General features: G+C 36.4%; 1 protein-coding gene across 12 annotated transcripts in view; it reads right to left on the reverse strand.

The window, feature by feature from the left end:
- The window catches only part of ANAPC10 (anaphase promoting complex subunit 10), a 279,601-nt gene that overhangs the window by 182,742 nt on the left and 76,684 nt on the right, over nucleotides 1-20,175 (reverse strand). For 5 of the 12 annotated variants that reach the window (XM_077846171.1, XM_077846169.1, XM_077846170.1 and 2 more), the window contains one exon: nucleotides 8,972-9,257. The exons of 6 other annotated variants lie outside the window; for them this stretch is intronic. In XM_077846171.1, coding sequence (XP_077702297.1) covers nucleotides 9,027-9,257 — 231 coding nt within the window. In that variant the 3' untranslated portion in view covers nucleotides 8,972-9,026. Of the gene's footprint in view, nucleotides 1-8,971; nucleotides 9,258-12,444; nucleotides 12,501-20,175 lie in introns of those variants that run through there. One more of the 12 variants, XM_077846173.1, reaches the window with a different exon arrangement.

Genomic DNA, 20,175 nt, shown 5'->3' on the forward strand with positions numbered 1-20,175 from the left:
AAAGAATTTACAGGGCTGTTCTTCTACTCCTAGCTTGCAACACTGGAAAGTTTTATCAAGTATGTTTTCTTTTTTGGTAAGGTTGAAAAATACAAGAATTAAGAGTTTTGATATCTTGCATGAGCTCAAAAGGACAACATAGTTAATAAATAAAAAGGCTATGTTAGTCCCCACCCACTTTAACTATCATGGCCAAGGTATAAGTATATGGTAGATGATAAAATGCAGATGCTAAAAAGGGGTTCTAAGGTTACCACACAGGCAGTGCTGCAGAACTAGTGGTTATCTTCTCAAGTCCAGCAGAACTCACAAAGAAGGGGGAAAAACAGCCATTTCTTCCCCATAGATTTCTCAGATTAAACTACATGAGCCGAAGACAAAATAATAATAAAACCAGCTACTTTTTGTTGGATACTGCTATTTGCCACACACTGTGCTAAGTGCTTACTTTTATTATCTTACTTAATCCTCTGAAGTAAGTACTGCTGTTATTTCCAGCATGCAGATAAGGGTGCCGAGGCTCAGAAAGACTGTGTGAGGCAGATGCTGCTTACTGTTTACCTCTTATCTATTCTCCCTTCTTCCTGGCAGAGAGAATACTGTTTGTAGTTTTTTGTTTTTTTTCAGGATGATGTATTTTGTCCTAGAAAATAGTAGTTTGGGCAGCCCGGGTGACTCAGTGGTTTAGCGCCACCTTCAGCCTAGGGTGTGATCCTGGAGACCAGGATGGAGTCCCATGTTGGGCTCCCTGCAGGGAGCCTGCTTCTCCCTCTGCCTGTGTCTCGGCCTCTCTCTCTCTCTCTTTCTTTCTCTCTCTCTGTGTCTCTCATGAATGAATGAATGGATGAATAAATAAATCTTTAAAAAAGAAAGAGAATAGTAGTTTGCCATGAATGAATGAATGAATGAATGAATAAAGAAATAAATAAAATCTTTAAAAAAGAAAGAAAGAAAATAGTAGTTTGTCTAAGGCAACAATGATAATCATGTTCCCTGCTTTCCCAGACAAGCTTGCCTCTCTTTCAGGTAGAGACAGCTGTGTAAGCCAGTTCTCACCAACATGATATAAGCAGCACACTGGAGATTCCTGGGGATAAAGGAAGATATGGCCAGTGCTAGTCTTCTCCCTTCTCTCTCAAGTGCCAATGTGAGAGTTAGGATGATAATGACTATTTTTTGACCTTGAGAATGACCTAAGAATTCTCAGAAAGCCAGTGTTATTAAGCTGCTGGACCAATGAAGCAAACATGGATCTCCAGACCTTTTAATATACAAGAAATATAAAAACTTATTTAAGTCACCGTGGCAGGGATTTCTATCATTTGTAACTAAATGTAGTCCCGACACAGTGATTTTGTGAAAATGAGATATAAGATGCAAAAGTATGTCAATGCAAGATCTTAGAAAAACAAGGTGTATTTATTTCATGCTACTGTATGTTGAGAATTGTAATAATGCAAACCATTGAGTTCCTGTCTGATTCTGTTGTCAAGAGTTATTAGCAATACACACAATATAGCATTTATGTGATAATATAGTGCTGGCAGAGCACATAAGTGCTAAGAGGATTTAGAATAAAAGAATTATCAAAATACACAGCATTAAAATCAGATAAGCAAAGGCATTCAAGGGAGTGACTCTTGAGCCAGTTTGTTTAGGAAAGTGGTATCAATTGGTAGAACAGTGACAACACTAAAGGCCACTAGATGTTACATATAAAATACTAAAAATGAGAAGGAGGGAGTTGTGCACAGAAGACAGACAAGCATATTTGCTGGGCTAGGTCGAGAAGTCTGAGGATAATGAAAAGGTTATAAAAGAGGCAAGGAAGATGTATGGCCTTGAAGGGATGCCAGAGGACTTCGGGTTTATTTACATAGGTAAATTTATATAGGTAATGTGGAATTAGTATAGATTTTACAGAAAGCCATATGATGGAATATTGTTTGGATAATTTTATCTTAGCATAAACTAAAGACTAATGGTCCAGCTGGGAGCTTCCTGCAATTGGCCTACAGTGATATAAATGGAGTGAAACTAAAAGTGAATGTGGAGAAAGTATCTGCAGGACTTGGGGTTACCGAGTATGGGAAGAAGAAGAATCAAAATCATACCTGACTGCCAGTCTAACAATTGAAAATTTCAAGACAAAAAAAATGAGTTTTATTCTAAACAGTCCTAATGACTGAGAAAAAAAACTAAACTTCTGAAGAATACGTTACTTGCATCTCCTAGTAGTTACTGAATGCTACCTTAAAAAATAAGCACTCTTTTAAAATAGCGAAATTCCTTTTCTTTGTCTTTGATAAACACCTGAGTGTGTTAGAACTTAAGAGCTGGATGGCTTGTTATCATTCTCCTTTTACCTAGACCACCCCTGCTTCATTCTGTAGCCATATCCATTTAACATGTGATTCTCACAAATTTTAACAGTTGAAAAACAAACAGCTGGCTGAACTCTCTGCTTCAGTCTTTTGGATACTTTGCTTCTTGGTAAGTGATCAGTATTTTGATACTGCTGTAGTAATAACAGGAAATGATCTGTTAAAATCTGGATCTCCCGCTATAGATGTATGCCAGGGTAAAGAGGAGAGCTAGTCTCAGAATAAAGTCTATAAAAACAGTTTGGGAAATTACTCCTAGGACCACAGGGAGAGAATCATAATTTACTCCCAACATCAGAAAAGCAAATGCAAAGTGGAAGAATATCTTATGATGATCACTGAACTTCATCAGTGGAAAGCTTACGGCCACAAACCCGTCATTAAAAAAAACTGAAATGGTAAATGCTAGAGCTTCTGTAATACAGGAGGTGAAATATCATTTCCTGAAATAAAAATTCAGCCAGGAAAAGGTTTCATAAGCAAGTAGAACACTTCTAGATTGGTCCAACTGTAATTTTGCCTATATGTGCAAAATAGTAAGTGGGTTCTATTCACCAGAAAGGACAAGAGAAGACAAACGATGGTAATGGGATTAGCCACAGAATAAAGAGAGGGTACTTTCACCTAAGGAGTCATAGGAGAAGTGGGGAAAGCCAAAATAATGTGGGCAAAAGAAAATAATCTTGGTGTTATGATGGCTAAAAGAACAGAAGGCATGGTAACTAAAATTGCTTTTCAAGATTGTCAGTGTTTTAATTGTTGGAAACTTTCAAACAAGAGTAAATATACAAAACATCACTTAATTCTGAAACACAAATCATCTGTTTCAAATTAATTGTTACTCATAAAAACAATGACAGTCTGGATTCAAGAATAGGCTTGAAAAGTAAATAACTAGATGATATTACAAATAGTCTTTCTTTTAAAAATTCCACTTTCTCCACAAATGTCTTAGCTTTACCTCCATCTTCCTGAAGAGGAAGTCAACTCTCCCTTCTACCCCCTTGCCCATCAGAGATTTTACCACTCTAATTTCTGATTTGGCTGAGTAGAGAGAGACTTATTACTTCCCCTAATAGACTAGAAGCAACTGGAAAACAAGGTCTGCATCAGATTTACCTTGGTTTCCTGATTAAATCTAAGTTAATACCCAAAATCTACTAGTCTTTTTTAGAGTTGTGTATTTATTAGTATTCAATGAACTGCTGTATTTTAAAATTCCAGTTTTTACAGTTTCTTATAATATTTCCCCAGCTAATAAACTCATTTTCAAAGTATCTTACATTTTAGATTATATGTGAAATTTAAAAATTTAAATCTTAAAACTGCATGGTTTGGGATCCCTGGGTGGCGCAGCGGTTTGGCGCCTGCCTTTGGCCCAGGGCGCAATCCTGGAGACCTGGGATCGAATCCCATGTCAGGCTCCCGGTGCATGGAGCTTGCTTCTCCCTCTGCCTATGTCTCTGCCTCTCTCTCTCTCTCTCTGTGTGTGTGTGACTATCATAAATAAATAAAAATTAAAAAAAAAAAACTGCATGGTTTGTCCAATACTCAAAAGCATATACTGATTATAAATGAACGAGTGAATTAATTTGCTGTCACTGTTTTATTAACTGTTAAAATGGCTCTTCAATCTTAGGTTTTTTATATTCAGATCCTTTCAGTAACACATAAAACTACTTCAGATCTAGCATCTTTGAATGATTACTATGTGAAACAGGTAGAATAAGCTATTTTTAATCAGCTTTATTGAGGTATAATTGACATGAAATAAACTACACATATGTAAAGTGTATAATCTGATAAATTTGGACATATGGATATATCTGTGAAACCAGTATCACAATCCAGATAATGAACATAGCTATCATTCCCCAAAATAGTCCATCCTTTCTTACTTCTCCACACTTCCCATCCTATACAATCATGGATCTGTTTCTGTCATATGATATGTTTGTATTTTCTAGAATTAAAAAAACAAAAACAAATTGTATATACTTTATTGTATGGCTTCTTTCTCTCAGCATAATTATTATGAAAATTTATCCATGTTGTTGCATGTATTAATTTTTCATTTTTATTGCTAAGTAGTATTCTATTATGTGAGTATATGAACATTTGTTCATATATTTTCCTATTGATCAATATTTGGGTTGTTTCCAGTTTTCAAGTATTACAAATAAAGCTATGAATATTCTTTGTATAAACACACTTATTTTTTTCTGTCGGGTAAATATCAAGAAGTGAAATGACTGGATCACATAATAGGTATATGTTTATTTTTTTAAAGATTTTATTTTATTTTTTTTTAAGATTTTATTTATTTATTCATGAGAGACAGAGAGAGAGAGAGAGAGAGAGAGAGAGAGGCAGAGACACAGGCAGAGGGAGAAGCAGGCTCCATGCAGAGAGCCTGACGTGGGACTTGATCCAGGGTCTCCAGGTTCACGTCCTGGGCTGAAGGCGGCACTAAACCACTGAGCCACCCAGGCTGCCCTATGTTTAACTTCTTAAGAAATTACTGAACTAGGGATCCCTGGGTGGCGCAGCGGTTTAGCGCCTGCCTTTGGCCCAGGGCGCGATCCTGGAGACCCAGGATCGAATCCCACGTCGGGCTCCCGGTGCATGGAGCCTGCTTCTCCCTCTGCCTGTGTCTCTGCCTCTCTCTCTCTCACTGTGTGCCTATCATAAATAAAAATTTAAAAAAAAAAAAAAAAAAGAAATTACTGAACTATTTTACAAAGTGGTTATACAGTAATTGCAATTTCACCAACATTGGGAGGTCCAGTTCCTCATCTTTGCCAATGCTTGCAATTGTCTTTTTAACAGCAGCCAGGCTAGCAGTTGCAACATGGTATCTCACTGTGTGTGTTTGTTTAAGATTTTATTTATTCATGAGAGACACAGAGAGAGAGAGACAGGCAGAGACACAGGCAGAGGGAGAAGCAGGCTCCATGCAGGGAGCCTGATGCGGGGCCCCAATCCCAGGACCCCCGGATCATGCCACTGAGCCACCCAGGTGCCCCTCATTGTGGTTTTACTTTGCATTTCACTAATGTCCAGTGAAGCTGAGCATCTCTTTACAAACTCATTTGCCAATTCAATATCTTCCTTGGTAAAATGACTATTCAAATTTTCTGCTTACTTTATTGGGTTGTGTTCTTTTGAGTTGTAAGAATTCATTATATATTCTAGATACAAATCCTTTGTCGGGTATATTACTTGCACTTTTAAAAGAGAAATGCAACTACTTTAGATAATTATCCTTTGCCAATATACATGGTCTATCTGTATCTTAAATAATCCTTATAAAAAGGGATGCATTATCTCCATAATACTCAGCTACCAAGTTTTCCCATGCCTAATAAAGGTGATCAGCCAGCTGGCATATAAAAAATAAAGAATAAGAGTAGAAATAGAAAACGTACTGATTTTCTCAACATTCTTCTTTATCCCTCCTGATTTTAGGAGCCTCTTAAACTATTAATAGGAGATAACAGAGTGGATCATGTAAATGATAATTAGTCCTCTTCCTTGTTTCTTCTAAGCAAAATTTTAAGAAGGATTTAGCAAATAGTAACATTACTAATAAAACCTTCTGTACTTTTTATTAGATTTCTCTCTTTTCCTAAGACCCTATGTTTACATGAATGTTTTCCTTATTAGACTAAAGCAAAACATTAAATACAGTACCTAGTGAATACTGCCATTATTTTCTTGATTCTCTCCTTTTCTTTTTTCTTTCTTTTGTTTTGTTTTGTTTTGTTTTTGTTTTTAAGTAGGTTCCATACCCAGCATGGAGCCCAACATAATAGGACTTGAACTCACAACCCTGAGATCAAGACCTGAGCTGAGAGAGACACTTAACCAACTGAGCCACCCAGGTGACCCTCTTTCCTTTTCTTTTAATTCTTATCCATATGTTTTCCTCTCTTCTACCATTTCCAGCATCACACATCTACATTTGGATTAATGTGCTGATCCGAAATGAGTCTTGGTTACAGATTTTTTTTGGTGACGCTAGAGATCACCTACCGTGCTTACTTCAAAGAAACAAAATGAAAATAACAATAAAACTATTTTTGGAACTCATAGAAAGAACAGCAGAGATTCTATTGAGTGAAAAAATGAAACCCTTTTTTATAGTATTCATGTAAATTAGTACTCCTTGCCAGAATAAAGCATATACCTAATTATTTTTTAAACTTTACTATTTAATGGATTAAAGACCTAAATGTGAGACCTGAAACATAAAACTCTTAAAAGAAAACACAGGCAGTAATCTGTTGAACATCAGCTTTAGCAGCGTATTTGTGGATTTTTCTCCTCAGGCAAGTGAAACAAAAGCAAAAATAAAATATTGGGACTATATCAAAATAAAAAGCTTTTGCACAGGAAAGGAAACCACCAATAAAACAAAAAGGCAATCTACTGATTGAGAGAAGATATTTGCTATGATATATCCAATAAGAAGTTAATACCCAAAATATGTAAAGAACCTACACAATTTAACACCAAAAAACAATCTGATTAAAAAATAGGCAAAGCGACTGAATAGACAGTTTTCCAAAGAAGACACTCAGATAACTAACAGACACATGAAAAAATGCTCAATATCACTAATCACCCAGGAAATGCAAATCAAAGCCATAATGAGATATCACCTCCCACCTGTCAGAATGGCTATTATCAAAAAGACAAAAAATAACAAGTGCTGACAAGGATATGGAGAAAAGGGAACTGTTATGCATTGTTGGTGGGAATGTAAATTGATGGAACCACTATCGAAAACAGTACGGAGGATCCTCAAAAAGTAAAAAACAGAACTACCATAAGGTGCCTGGGTGACTTAGTCGGTGAAATGTCTGCCTTCTGCTCAGGTCATGATCTCTGGGTCCTGGGATTGGATCCCACGTTAGGGTCCTGGCTCAGTGGGGAATCTGCTTCTCCGTTTCACTCTGCCTCTCCTCACCACCACCCATACCCCCCCAGCTCATGTGTGCACACACTGTCTTTATGTCTCAAATAAATAAATAAAATCTTAAAAAAAACAAACAAACAAGAACTACCATATGATCCAGCAATTCCACTGCTTTGGGTATTTACCCAAAGAAAACAAAAACACTAATTCAAAAGATATATGCAACCCTATGTTTATTGAATGATTATTAACAATAGCCAAGATATGGAAGCAACCTAAAGTGTCCATCAGTAGTTGAACAAAGAAGATGTGCTATATAAATACACATGATAGAATATTACTCAGCCGTAAAAAATGAGATCTTGCCATTCATGATATCGAGGGACCTAAAGGGTATTATGCTAAGTGAAGTAAATCAAATAAAGAAAGACAAAGACCATCTGATTTCACTTATATGTGTAGTCTACAAAACCAAACGAACTCTCAAATATGGAGAACAAACTGGTGGTTGCTAGAGGGGAGGGAGTTAGGGGGATGGGTGGAACAGGCAAATGGGATTAAGAGTTATAAAATAAATAAAACATGGAAATTAAAAGTACAACACAGAAAATATAGTCAATTACTTTGTATGGTGATAGATGGTGACTACACTCATCCTGGGGAGCACTAAGTAACATACAGAATTATCAAATCACTATGTTATACACTTGAAACAAACAGAACATTGTATGTTAACTATACTTCAATTAAAACAAAAAAAGAACGAAAACTTTACTACTTAAGAGTTCAGTCTACCCAGCAATGCAAGAACCACCAAGGAATCTTTCCCAAACAATTAACCAACCTGTGGAAGTTCTTGTAGCTAAACAATGATCCTCCTAAAAAGTAATAGACATATGGGGGGAAAAATGATACAGAATCAAATCTAATCATTTTAAACCATGGAAAGAAAACACATTTAAGTTCCTTTAAAATATTTTTATATACAAAGAACAATTTTATATGCTTTTAAAATTTTTAGGAGAATCATTATCCCTCATTATGCTTCAGTGTCAGATACAAATTTGAAATGAACTCTTCTATAAGCAGCAGAACTGGGATAAATAGCAGATGATACTAGCAATCTCTGACCCAATATCAGGATTTAAAGAACCCTGGGATTAAAAGTATTTCATGGAAGTAATTATGTCACAATTAACTATATTCTCCAAATCAGAATGGTTCTCATAAGACATCTAATGTTAAGGTATTTTGACACTGTTTTTTAAAAGGTCCCATATTAAAAAAAGAAGCTTCCTCTAGAGAAAGGAAAAAAAATGATTTTGGCCTATTAAAGATAGTATCTATTGATAAAATATTGTTCCCAAACATGCAATAAATTATTACCTAATGCATGTTCACTGTATGAAATAATCACTTAGTAAAAAATTGTGTATCTCTTAAAATTTTCAGTTCAATTGTTTTTCTTTTGATATACTGAAAAATTTAATGATTGGCTTTAAATCTTTTTTTAATAATGTAAAATATGTAAGCTTTATTATATGTTAAAGAAAATAAAAAATAGGATGACCCAAAATTTACTCATTAAAGTTACAATAAAGTACTCTTCGATGAATACAAAATTGCAAAATAATTGATGCTTTTCTCAATAAAGATTCCAGATATATTTACTGATGAGATAAAACAATGATATGTTTAATGACTTTTGTTCTGTGTTAAGGTCACCTTATTGAACGATACATCATGAAATCGATAGTTGTACATCTAGGAAATTTACCAATGGAGCTCTCTTCCACTGGTGTGTATATTTTAATTTGTCTCATGTGGGTGTCTCTTCCATTTTGGTGATTGGCTAGAACAGCAATCTGTATCATGAATGTGCGAGTTGGCTTCTTATGGTTATCAGTTAAGGGAACATGAATCCAGCCACTTGGTTCCACCAATTCAAGTTGCTGCCAAGAAAACAAAAGTCAGATTATATTTTTACCCAATGAATATAATTTATTATAATGAATACATTTTAAAGTTGGCTTATAATTAACATTTTGCTCACTGAGAGAATGACAGTATAACAACCATTACCAGTTATTTGGCATTTTTACATCATGATCCAATCTTACACTTGCTAATAAGCACTCTACATGTACCATGTTATAGACAAAATAAAAATAGATATATGCAGTCTTAGTGTTTATAGAAACTTGTATACCATTCAAGTTCAGAATCAGACATGTATTAATGTATATAGCCAATGGAAGACCATGTTGATATAAGTAGGAAAAGAATCTAACGTTACATCTCAGGTATACTTTATTTCAAGGACCATACCTAATATACCCGAAACACATTTAAGAATAAATCAGATTATATATAAACTTCAAAAAATATTAACAAAAGAAAATCAATAATTAAAAAAAAAACAGACAGCTTTTTTTTCTTGAACAACAGTAAGTGATTTATCTAGTCTGGATGATATTCTAAGCCTAAAATCTAGATTTTTAATAAGAAATTCCAGATAAATTTTTTTAATTCTTAATTTTATTTTAATCAAGAGTCCAAACTATCCTTCCTTAACAAGGGAAAGAAAATCATAAGTCAAAAGGTAAACCTAAGTTTCTAAAATTTTTTCTTTGAAGTAGTTTTTAAAAGATAAATACTGATTTCTAAATTATCTTAATTATTGAACATATATAAACTATATACATCACCAAAAACACAGGTTTACCTCAACAACACAACCAAATGGCAGTGTCAAAGAATCTAAATCTGGATTCTATGAGTTACTCTACTAAAACAATTAATTGAACATGACTGTATCTTCTTATTTTCCTTTCCTCTCTCCCTTCTTTCTTTTTTCTTTCTTTCACTTTTTCATTCCTCTCCTTTTCCTCCTTCCCTCTTTCCCTTCTTCCTTCCTTCCCTTCTTCTTCTTTCTTCATTCTTTTATTCTTTTTTTTTTTTATGGAGGAGAAGGGTGGGTAGATACAAATAGAGATGTGGACAAGACAAAGAGAAAAGGAATCCTATGAAAAGGTAGTTATTTTTTTAAGACTGAATGATTTCTCCTTTTAAGTACAGAATGTAAGAATGAATAAATCTCTACTCCTCATAGTATTTTTAGTCAGTGGTTGTTGTTGCTTTTAAAAAACTTGTATCAGTGCTAACTTACCTTTAAAAAAAATAGGGGAGGGGATCCCTGGGTGGCTCAGCGGTTAAGCATCTGCCTTTGGCTCAGGGTGTGATTCTGGAGTCCCGGCATCGAGTCCCACGTCAGGCTCCCTGCATGGAGCCTGCTTCTCCCTCTGCCTGTCTCTGCCTCTCTCTCTCTCTTTATGCCTCTCATGAATAAATAAATAAAATATTTAATAGATAGATAGATAGATAGATAGATAGATAGATAGATAGATAGATAGATTTTATTTACTTATTCATGAGAGACACAGAGAGGCAGAGACACAGGCAGAGGGAGAAGCAAGCTCCATGCAGGGAGCCCAATGTGGGACTCGATCCCGGAACTCCAGGATCCTGCCCTGGGCCAAAGGCAGCAGCTTGTGGTGCTGACATTTCTGATGTGAGTGGGATTCACTACGCTGATGCTGTGTTAGAAAAACTGCAAAATGAACTCAGATATCGCTATGGGAAGGAACTGCTGCTGTGGAGAAACACTGCTAGGATGATGGAAAGTAAACAGGACAATTAACAGAGGGAAGTAAGTCTCTTTTTCCTCTTCCTGCCCTGCAGTCTCCCTCTAGCCTACCCTTTTACCAGAACTTAACAGCCAAGCAAGAGCTCCACATATATGAAATCTTTACTGAGAAACCATTATGTGTTGAACAATGTTATAGGGGCTAAAAATAAAAAATACAGTGGCAAATAAGATCACGCCTGAAAAAAACTACTCAAAGAGGTACAAAAAGATAGGGTTTAAACATGACTTCAGGGGCAGCCCGGGTGGCTCAGCTGTTTAGCACCACCTTCAGCCCAGGGCCTGATCCTAGAGACCTGGGATCGAGTCCCACGTTAGGCTCCCTGCATGGAGCCTGCTTCTTCTTTGCCTGTTGTCTCTGCCTCTCTGTGTGTCTCTCATGAATAAATAAATAAAATCTTAAAAAAAAAAAAAACAACACATGACTTCAAGAAAGAAGTCATAATAAAAATACTAGTAGTGAGGAAGAAAAATCAACAAAAAGAATAAAAAATAAATCAATATACTTATAAAATAAAATGTGTCAATAATAATTCCTCAAAAAGAACGCTAATGACAATAATAGCAGCAAGTGCTTACCTGGCACTATTATGTGCCAGGTACTGTTCTAAGTGCATTAAGTATATTAATTTACTTAATCCTAGCAATGAGGCAGGTAATATTATCCTGCTGTCACAAATGAGACAAGTGAGACACAGAAAAGTTAAGTAATTTCAGTGAAGCCACATAGCTGGTAAGTGGCAGAGCTGTGATTCAAACAGGCAGTATGATTCCAGGGACTATGCTTTTATAAATATAATGTGTTTTATATTATATAAAGATAATAATTTAGTGGCTATAATTTTATCTGAAATCCTATATTATACAAAAAAAAACATGAATGAAATGAATTATGGGTAGGAGAGAATTCCCCACAATCCTATCATAATACAATTTCCTTTTAAGCCAACACATAAACATATACACATATAACATAAAGGGAATTATAAAAGAGAACAATAATAGAATTAAATATATATTTCAATTTCAAAAATCTTAAAGAGGAAAAAAGTAAATAGTATTATATATACTAAAAAAAGTTTTCATTTTTTAAAAATTTTTATTTATTATTTTTTATATATACTGAAAAAAGTTTTTTTTTTAAAAAAACATGGTAGGGTGGTATATAAAAAGTATAAAATAAGTTGATAAAAGATATATGCATCAAACACCATCTTTAAAAAAATCAGGGTCTTGGGGTGCCCAGCTGGCTCAATTGGTGGAGCATGTAACTCTTGATCTCAGGGTTGTAAGTTTGAGCAGCACGTTTGGTAGGGAGATTACTTAAAAATAACATCTAAAAAACAAAAACAGGCTCTCTTGAGGATATTATGCTAGTGAAATGTGCCAGTCATAGAAGAACAATACTGCATGATTCCACTCACGTAAGGTACCTGCTGCTAGTGTAGTCAAATTCAGAGACAGAAAGTAGAATGATGGTTGCCAGGGGCTGCAGGGAGAAGGGAATGGGGAGTTAGTGTTTAATAGGTATGGAGTCTCAGTTTGGGAAGATAAAACAGTTGTAGAGGTGGATGGTGGTGATGACTGTACAACAATGTACTTAATGCCACAGAACTGTACTTATAAATGATTAAAATGGTAAATTTTATGTTATGTATATTTTACCATACAAAAACTACAGTTCTCCGTTCAACAAAAAAAAAACCCAAGTCATGTGGTGATATCGAAACCCTAAAATACTGCTGGCTGTAAAATACTGTACTGGCTGTACATTTTACACTATAAAATGATGCCACCACTTTGGAAAATCATATCACAGTTCCTCAAGTGATTAAACATAGTTACCAGATGATCAGCAATTCTATCCTCAGATTTATATCCCAAAGAAATTAAAACACACGTTCACCCAAAAAATATGTACACAAATGTTTATAACAGCATTATTCATAGTAGCCAAAACATGCAAACAACCTAATGTCCCACAGTTGATGAATGGATAAATAAAATAGGCCATACTCATACAATGCAATATAATTTAGCAATAAAAAGAAATGCGCTGATATATACATAATACTTTGAACCTTGAAAGTGAAATAAGCTAGCTGATCACAAAGGACTGCATTCTATATGATTCCATTTATATCAATGTCCAAAGTAGGTAAATCCATACAGACAAAAAGTAAATTGGTAATCGCGTAGGGCCGAATAGCGGTGGTGGTGGGGTGCAGGGGATGGGAAGTGATTACTTATCAGTACATGGTTTCCTTTGGAGGTCATAAAAATGTTCTAAAACTGGTGATGCTTGTAAAACTCCATGAACACACTAAAAACCAAGGTTATACATCTTAAATTAACTACATAGTATGTAAATTATATCTCAGTAAAGCTGACTACATATAAAAAAAGGCAAATCTGTTTTAATACAGTGATTAAGAAATATTCTAAATACACCAATAAAAAGAAATTAAAAAAAAAGAAATACTCTAAATACAAGCAAATGTTAAAAATATACTTGACAAATGAAATCAAAGAGAAAACAGAGAGAGAGAGAGAGAGAGAGAGAGAGAGAGAGAGATGCCTGTGTGGCTCAGTCAGTTAAGTGCCTGATTCCTGATCTCAGCTCAGGTCTTAATCTCAGGATCATGAATTCAAGCCCCATGTTGGGCTTTAAAAAAAAAGGAAAGAAAGAAAGAAAGTAGAACTATAAATATTAATTAGATTCTTAAGTTTTTCTGGGGAAAAATGGGGGAGGATAAGAAAAGTTAATATCCAAAAGAGAAAAATGAGGACAAGGAATAAAGCTGGTAAGTCTAGAAAGTAAAACCTAGTACAAAGCCATATTAAATACATGGTATGGTACTATATATTTCATATCAGTAGGTGTACCAGTCAGGGTGCATTTGGCTGCAGGTAGCATAAAATCTAATTCAATGAGACTTAAACAATGAGAAAATTTAGCCAATAGGAATATAATAGGAATGCCTGAGTTAATATGGTCACAGGATAGGTTAATTCAAAAGCTCAAGGATGCTCTCTAAGACTCAGGTCCTTTCATCTTCTCACTCTTCCAGGATAGCATTGTTCTCAAACTGGCTTCCCTTATAGTAGTCACTTGATGGCTGCAGCACTCCTCCAGAGGCAGAAATTAAATACTACTCACGTCTTGGATCTTTTTTAAGAATAAGCATACCTTGGGGCACCTGGTTGGCTGAGTCAGTTAAGGTCTGTCTTCGGCTCAGGTCATGATCCCAGTGTCGCGGGATGAAGCCCCGCATCTGGCTCCCTACTCAGTGGGGTAGCTGCTTCTCTTTCTCCTCTGACCTTCCTCATCCCCTACTCATGCTCTCTCTTTCTCTCTCTCAAATTAATAAATAAAATCTCAAAAAAAAAAAAAAAAAAAAAAAAAAAAAAAAAAAAAAAAAGAACAAGCACACATTCTCAGAAGCTCATGTTAAATATCCATCCTTAGGTTAATCATCAACAGAGGAGTAGGACCACCATGATTGGTTTGCCTCAATTTGGACTCATTCCCTGAATGGCAGCACATAGCTACTTTCTGGAAGGTAGAAAGTTGAATAAAATTGGAGTTCTATCAGAAAAAAAGGTTAGAGAGAATGGATATTGAGTGGAAAACTAACTGCCATAGTGAAGAAAGGATGGCTTTCAAAACTAGCACTGTAACGACTGGTTATTTAATAAAAGTTTAGATTTTAACTTTATACCAAATTCAAAAGTACATTCTTAAAGAATTAAATATCTATACAAATAAACAATCACAATAAGAAAACTACAAGAGTATTAGAATAATTATACAAGATCACGTTTACAATCTTCTGGTAGGATTCACCTTCCAAAGCAGTTCACAAACCAAAAGATAAAGGAAGAAAACAAATTTGACTACAATAAACATCAAAAATTTCTGTAAGGCCAAAAATAAAGTAAAAAATAGTAAAAAACAAAAACAAAAACAAAAACAAAACAGTAAACTGAGGGAAAAAAACACCTCTATTTCATAACAAAGAAATGAGATCTTAGAAATAATCAGAGGAGCACCTGGGTGGCTCAGTCAGTTAAGCACCTAACTCTTGATATCAACTCAGGTCACAAAACCTTAAGGAAAAAAAATCAACACAAATTTTAAAAATAGACATATGCCATGTACAGTATATATACACACAAAAGGAGAAATGTAATGGGCCAACAAACACAAGGAAATTGTTCAATCTCAATAATAGATACAAGTTTAAAAGTGTGTGTGTGTGTATGTGTATGTGTGTGTGTGTATAATATCATACTGGTAAAGATTATAATAATTAAGAACTCTCATTATTGGTGAGGGTAAGGGAAATGTACTCTCATAGACTGATCTAGAAATTAAATAGGTATAAGCTTTCTGAAAAGTAATATGGTAAGACCTATCAACATTTTAAATGTAATTAGCCTTTAACAGAGTAACTTCACTTCTGGAACTATACACATAATGTAGTCTTATATAAATAAGTTATATGACTTATATATATATAATAACTTATATATTATATATATGACATATATATAGAAATAACTTATATAAATAAGTTATATGACTACCAATTGAAGGGTGATTGTGGTACCCAGCCCCCAAGATGACCCTGGTGATTCACGGCTTTTAACTAGTTTCTTCCTACAATGGGTTAGGGTTGGCTTTGTGCAACCAACAGAGTATGTCACAAGTGACAATGAGAGACTTTGCAGATAGGTCATAAAAGACACTATAGTTTCTTCCTCTGTTGTGCTACTCCTTCTGGAGAAACCAGCTCCATGACATGAAGACACTGAAGAAGCCCCCAGGAGAGGTCCATATGGAGAGAAACCTAGGCCCAACCTGCCAGCACATGAGTGAACCACCTTAGAAGTGGATTGATTCTCCAGTCTCAGTCAGCGTAGCTGACATACCACTTTAACTGCATGAGAGACTATGAGAGAGAACTGGCTAGCCAAGATCTTTCCAAATTCTTGAACAGAAATCATGAGAGATAATAAATGATAACTGTTGTTTAATACCACTAAGTTTTGGGTTATTTGTTACATAGCAATAGTAAAATAGAGTGGTTAACTAAATAATAGTCCATATCCTGGAATATCCTACAGCAAGTAAAAATGATGTATCTTTCTATATATTTGCAGTTATTTGCAGCTATCTCTGGTTAATTTTAAAAAATAAAATACTAATAAATAACTTGTATGATCTTATATTTTTTAAAGATTTTTTTATGGATAGAGAAAAAGTCTAAGGATATTCACTAAAATATGGACAATATAATGAGAATGTAAACCATTTTCATTTTATTCTAATTTTATGTATTGCCTATGTTTTTCTTAATAAACATGTATTTATCTTATTTAAAAAGCTATTTTTAATTTGATGGTGGTTGGGGGAAGAAAGATTTTCAGGAAGTTTCAATACCTGAGCTTAGTATCTCATTAATAGTACTCCTTTCTTCCACTAATAGACTCATCCTTCTTGGTGATTTATACATCCATTTAACAATCTGGATTCTCCTTTTCTTCATTTCTTCACTTCCAACAATTTTGATTAGTCATATTCACACTTGATCATGAGCAACGGCTGCAATATAGCTGAAATGTTGACTTAAAATACCTCATCTTTATGGGCTCCTAAATTACTGGCTTTCTCCAGTGATATCCATGGCAATAGTCTTACCCCCAGCAAAACATCGAGACCACTGATTCCCCCTACTTCTTGACTATTCATTAATCCATTCAATCTTAGTTCCTACTTTATCTCAAGACATCTGATAGTTCATTATGACAATCTCTTTACACACTTAAATTCAATGTCTGTCTCTGCTTTTTGTTTGTTTGTTTTGTTTTTTTTAAGGAAATAATCCTGGTTATATCCAACTCGCTGCTTATTCTATGCCTATTGAAGAAAAATAGCCATGCTCACGGTCTCTGGATTAGCTGTTTCTAGGCTTGTCCTCAAATCCTAACATCTCTAATCTTTTCTCTCTGAGCTATTGTCTTATTAAAAAAACTGTTTAGAGGGAGGGGCAAGAAGGCGGAAGAGTAGGGTCCCCAAATCACCTGTCCCCACCAAATTACCTAGATAACCTTCAAATCAGCCTGAAAATCTACGAATTCCGCCTGAGATTTAAAGAGAGAACACCTGGAATGCTACAGTGAGAAGAGTTCGTGCTTCTATCAAGGAAGGAAGACAGGAAAAAAGAAATAAAGAAACAAAGGCCTCCAAGGGGGAGGGGCCCCGCGAGGAGCCGTGCTAAGGCCGGGGCGAGTGTCCCCAGGACAGGAGAGCCCCGTCCCGGAGACGCAGGAGCTGCACCGACCTTCCCGGCGGAAAGGGGCTCGCAGGGAGTTAGAGCAGGACCCCAGGAGGGCGGGGATGCCCTCGGGCTCCCGGGGACACTAACAGACACCTGCGCGCCCAGGAGAGTGCGCCACACCCCGCGGCGAGCTCCCTAAAGGGTTGCAACACGCACAGCTGGACCCGGAACAGCTCGGAGGGTCTCGGGGAGATCCGCAGCCGGGAGCGCGAATCCAACAGCGCAGGCCCGGGAGCCCAGGGCGCCAGGACACAGCCCAGAATCCGGCCTTCCCCCGGGACAGGCAGAGGCCGGGAGGAAAGGACAGCAAGGACGCTCCTGCCCCAAGCAGAGCAGATCAGCGGCCCCGCCCCGGAATATCCAGGCCCTGCAGACGGAGAGCTCTGTAGTTACTGCGGGAGCTGAAGCCAGGGCTCCAGGGATGGCCCCGCCACTGGGGTTGTTCCTCCTGGGGCCTCACGGGGTAAACAACCCCCACTGAGCCCTGCACCAGGCCGGGGGCAGAGCAGCCCCCCCAAGTGCTAACACCTGAAAATCAGCACAACAGGCCCCTCCCCCAGAAGGCCAACTAGACGGACAAGTTCCAGGGGAAGTCAAGGGACTTAAAATATACAGAATCAGAAGATACATCCCCGTGGTTTTTTTTTTTTTCTTTTTGATTTCTGTTTGCTTCCCCCACCTTTATTTCCTTTCTTTCTTTTTCTTTTCTCTTTTTTTCTTCCTTTTTTCTTTTTTCTTTTTCTCTTTTCTTTCCTTCTTTCTCTCCTCTCTTTTTCTCCTTTTCCCAATACAACTTGTTTTTGGCCACTCTGCACTGAGCAAAATGACTAGAAGGAAAACCTCACCTCAAAAGAAAGAATCAGAAACAGTCCTCTCTCCCACAGAGTTACAAAATCTGGATTACAATTCAATGTCAGAAAGCCAATTCAGAAGCACTATTATACAGCTACTGGGGGCTCTAGGAAAAAGCATAAAGGACTCAAGAGACTTCATGACTGCAGAATTTAGATCCAATCAGGCAGAAATTAAAAATCAATTGAATGAGATGCAATCCAAACTAGAAGTCCTAACGACGAGGGTTAACGAGGTGGAAGAACGAGTGAGTGACATAGAAGACAAGTTGACGGCAAAGAGGGAAACTGAGGAAAAAAGAGACAAACAATTAAAAGAGCATGAAGATAGATTAAGGGAAATAAACGACAGCCTGAGGAAGAAAAACCTATGTTTAATTGGGGTTCCCGAGGGCACCGAAAGGGACAGAGGGCCAGAATATGTATTTGAACAAATCATAGCTGAAAACTTTCCTAATCTGGGAGGGGAAACAGGCGGTCAGATCCAGGAAATAGAGAGATACCCCCCTAAAATCAATAAAAACCATTCAACACCTCGACATTTAATAGTGAAGCTTGCAAATTCCAAAGATAAAGAGAAGATCCTTAAAGCAGCAAGAGACAAGAAATCCCTGACTTTTATGGGGAGGAGTATTAGGGTAACAGCAGACCTCTCCACAGAGACCTGGCAGGCCAGAAAGGGCTGGCAGGATATATTCAGGGTCCTAAATGAGAAGAACATGCAACCAAGAATACTTTATCCAGCAAGGCTCTCATTCAAAATGGAAGGAGAGATAAACAGCTTCCAAGACAGGCAGGAACTGAAAGAATATGTGACCTCCAAACCAGCTCTGCAAGAAATTTTAAGGGGGACTCTTAAAATTCCCCTTTAAGAAGAAGTTCAGTGGAACAATCCACAAAAACAAGGACTGAATAGATATCATGATGACACTAAACTCATATCTCTTAATAGTAACTCGGAATGTGAACGGGCTTAATGACCCCATCAAAAGGTGCAGGGTTTCAGACTGGATAAAAAAAGCAGGACCCATCTATTTGCTGTCTACAAGAGACTCATTTTAGACAGAAGGACACCTACAGCCTGAAAATAAAAGGTTGGAGAACCATTTACCATTCAAATGGTCCTCAAAAGAAAGCAGGGGTAGCCATCCTTATATCAGATAAACTAAAATTTACCCCGAAGACTGTAGTGAGAGATGAAGAGGGACACTATATCATACTTAAAGGATCTATCCAACAAGAGGACTTAACAATCCTCAATATATATGCCCCGAATGTGGGAGCTGCCAAATATTTAAATCAATTAATAACCAAAGTGAAGAAATACTTAGATAATAATACACTTATACTTGGTGACTTCAATCTAGCTCTTTCTATACTACATAGGTCCTCTAAGCACAACATCTCCAAAGAAACGAGAGCTTTAAATGATACACTGGACCAGATGGATTTCACAGATATCTACAGAACTTTACATCCAAACTCAACTGAATACACATTCTTCTCAAGTGCACATGGAACTTTCTCCAGAATAGACCACATACTGGGTCACAAATCAGGTCTGAACCGATACCAAAAGATTGGGATCATCCCCTGCATATTCTCAGACCATAATGCCTTGAAATTAGAATTAAATCACAACAAGAAGTTTGGAAGGACCTCAAACACGTGGAGGTTAAGGACCATCCAGCTAAAAGATGAAAGGGTCAACCAGGAAATTAAGGAAGAATTAAAAAGATTCATGGAAACTAATGAAAATGAAGATACAACCGTTCAAAATCTTTGGGATGCAGCAAAAGCAATCCTGAGGGGGAAATACATCGCAATACAAGCATCCATTCAAAAACTGGAAATAACTCAAATACAAAAGCTAACCTTACACATAAAGGAGCTAGAGAAAAAACAGCAAATAGATCCTACACCCAGCAGAAGAAGAGAGTTAATAAAGATTCGAGCAGAACTCAACGAA

This window comes from Canis aureus, chromosome 13, assembly GCF_053574225.1.
Source record: "Canis aureus isolate CA01 chromosome 13, VMU_Caureus_v.1.0, whole genome shotgun sequence".
Taxonomy (NCBI): domain Eukaryota; kingdom Metazoa; phylum Chordata; class Mammalia; order Carnivora; family Canidae; genus Canis; species Canis aureus.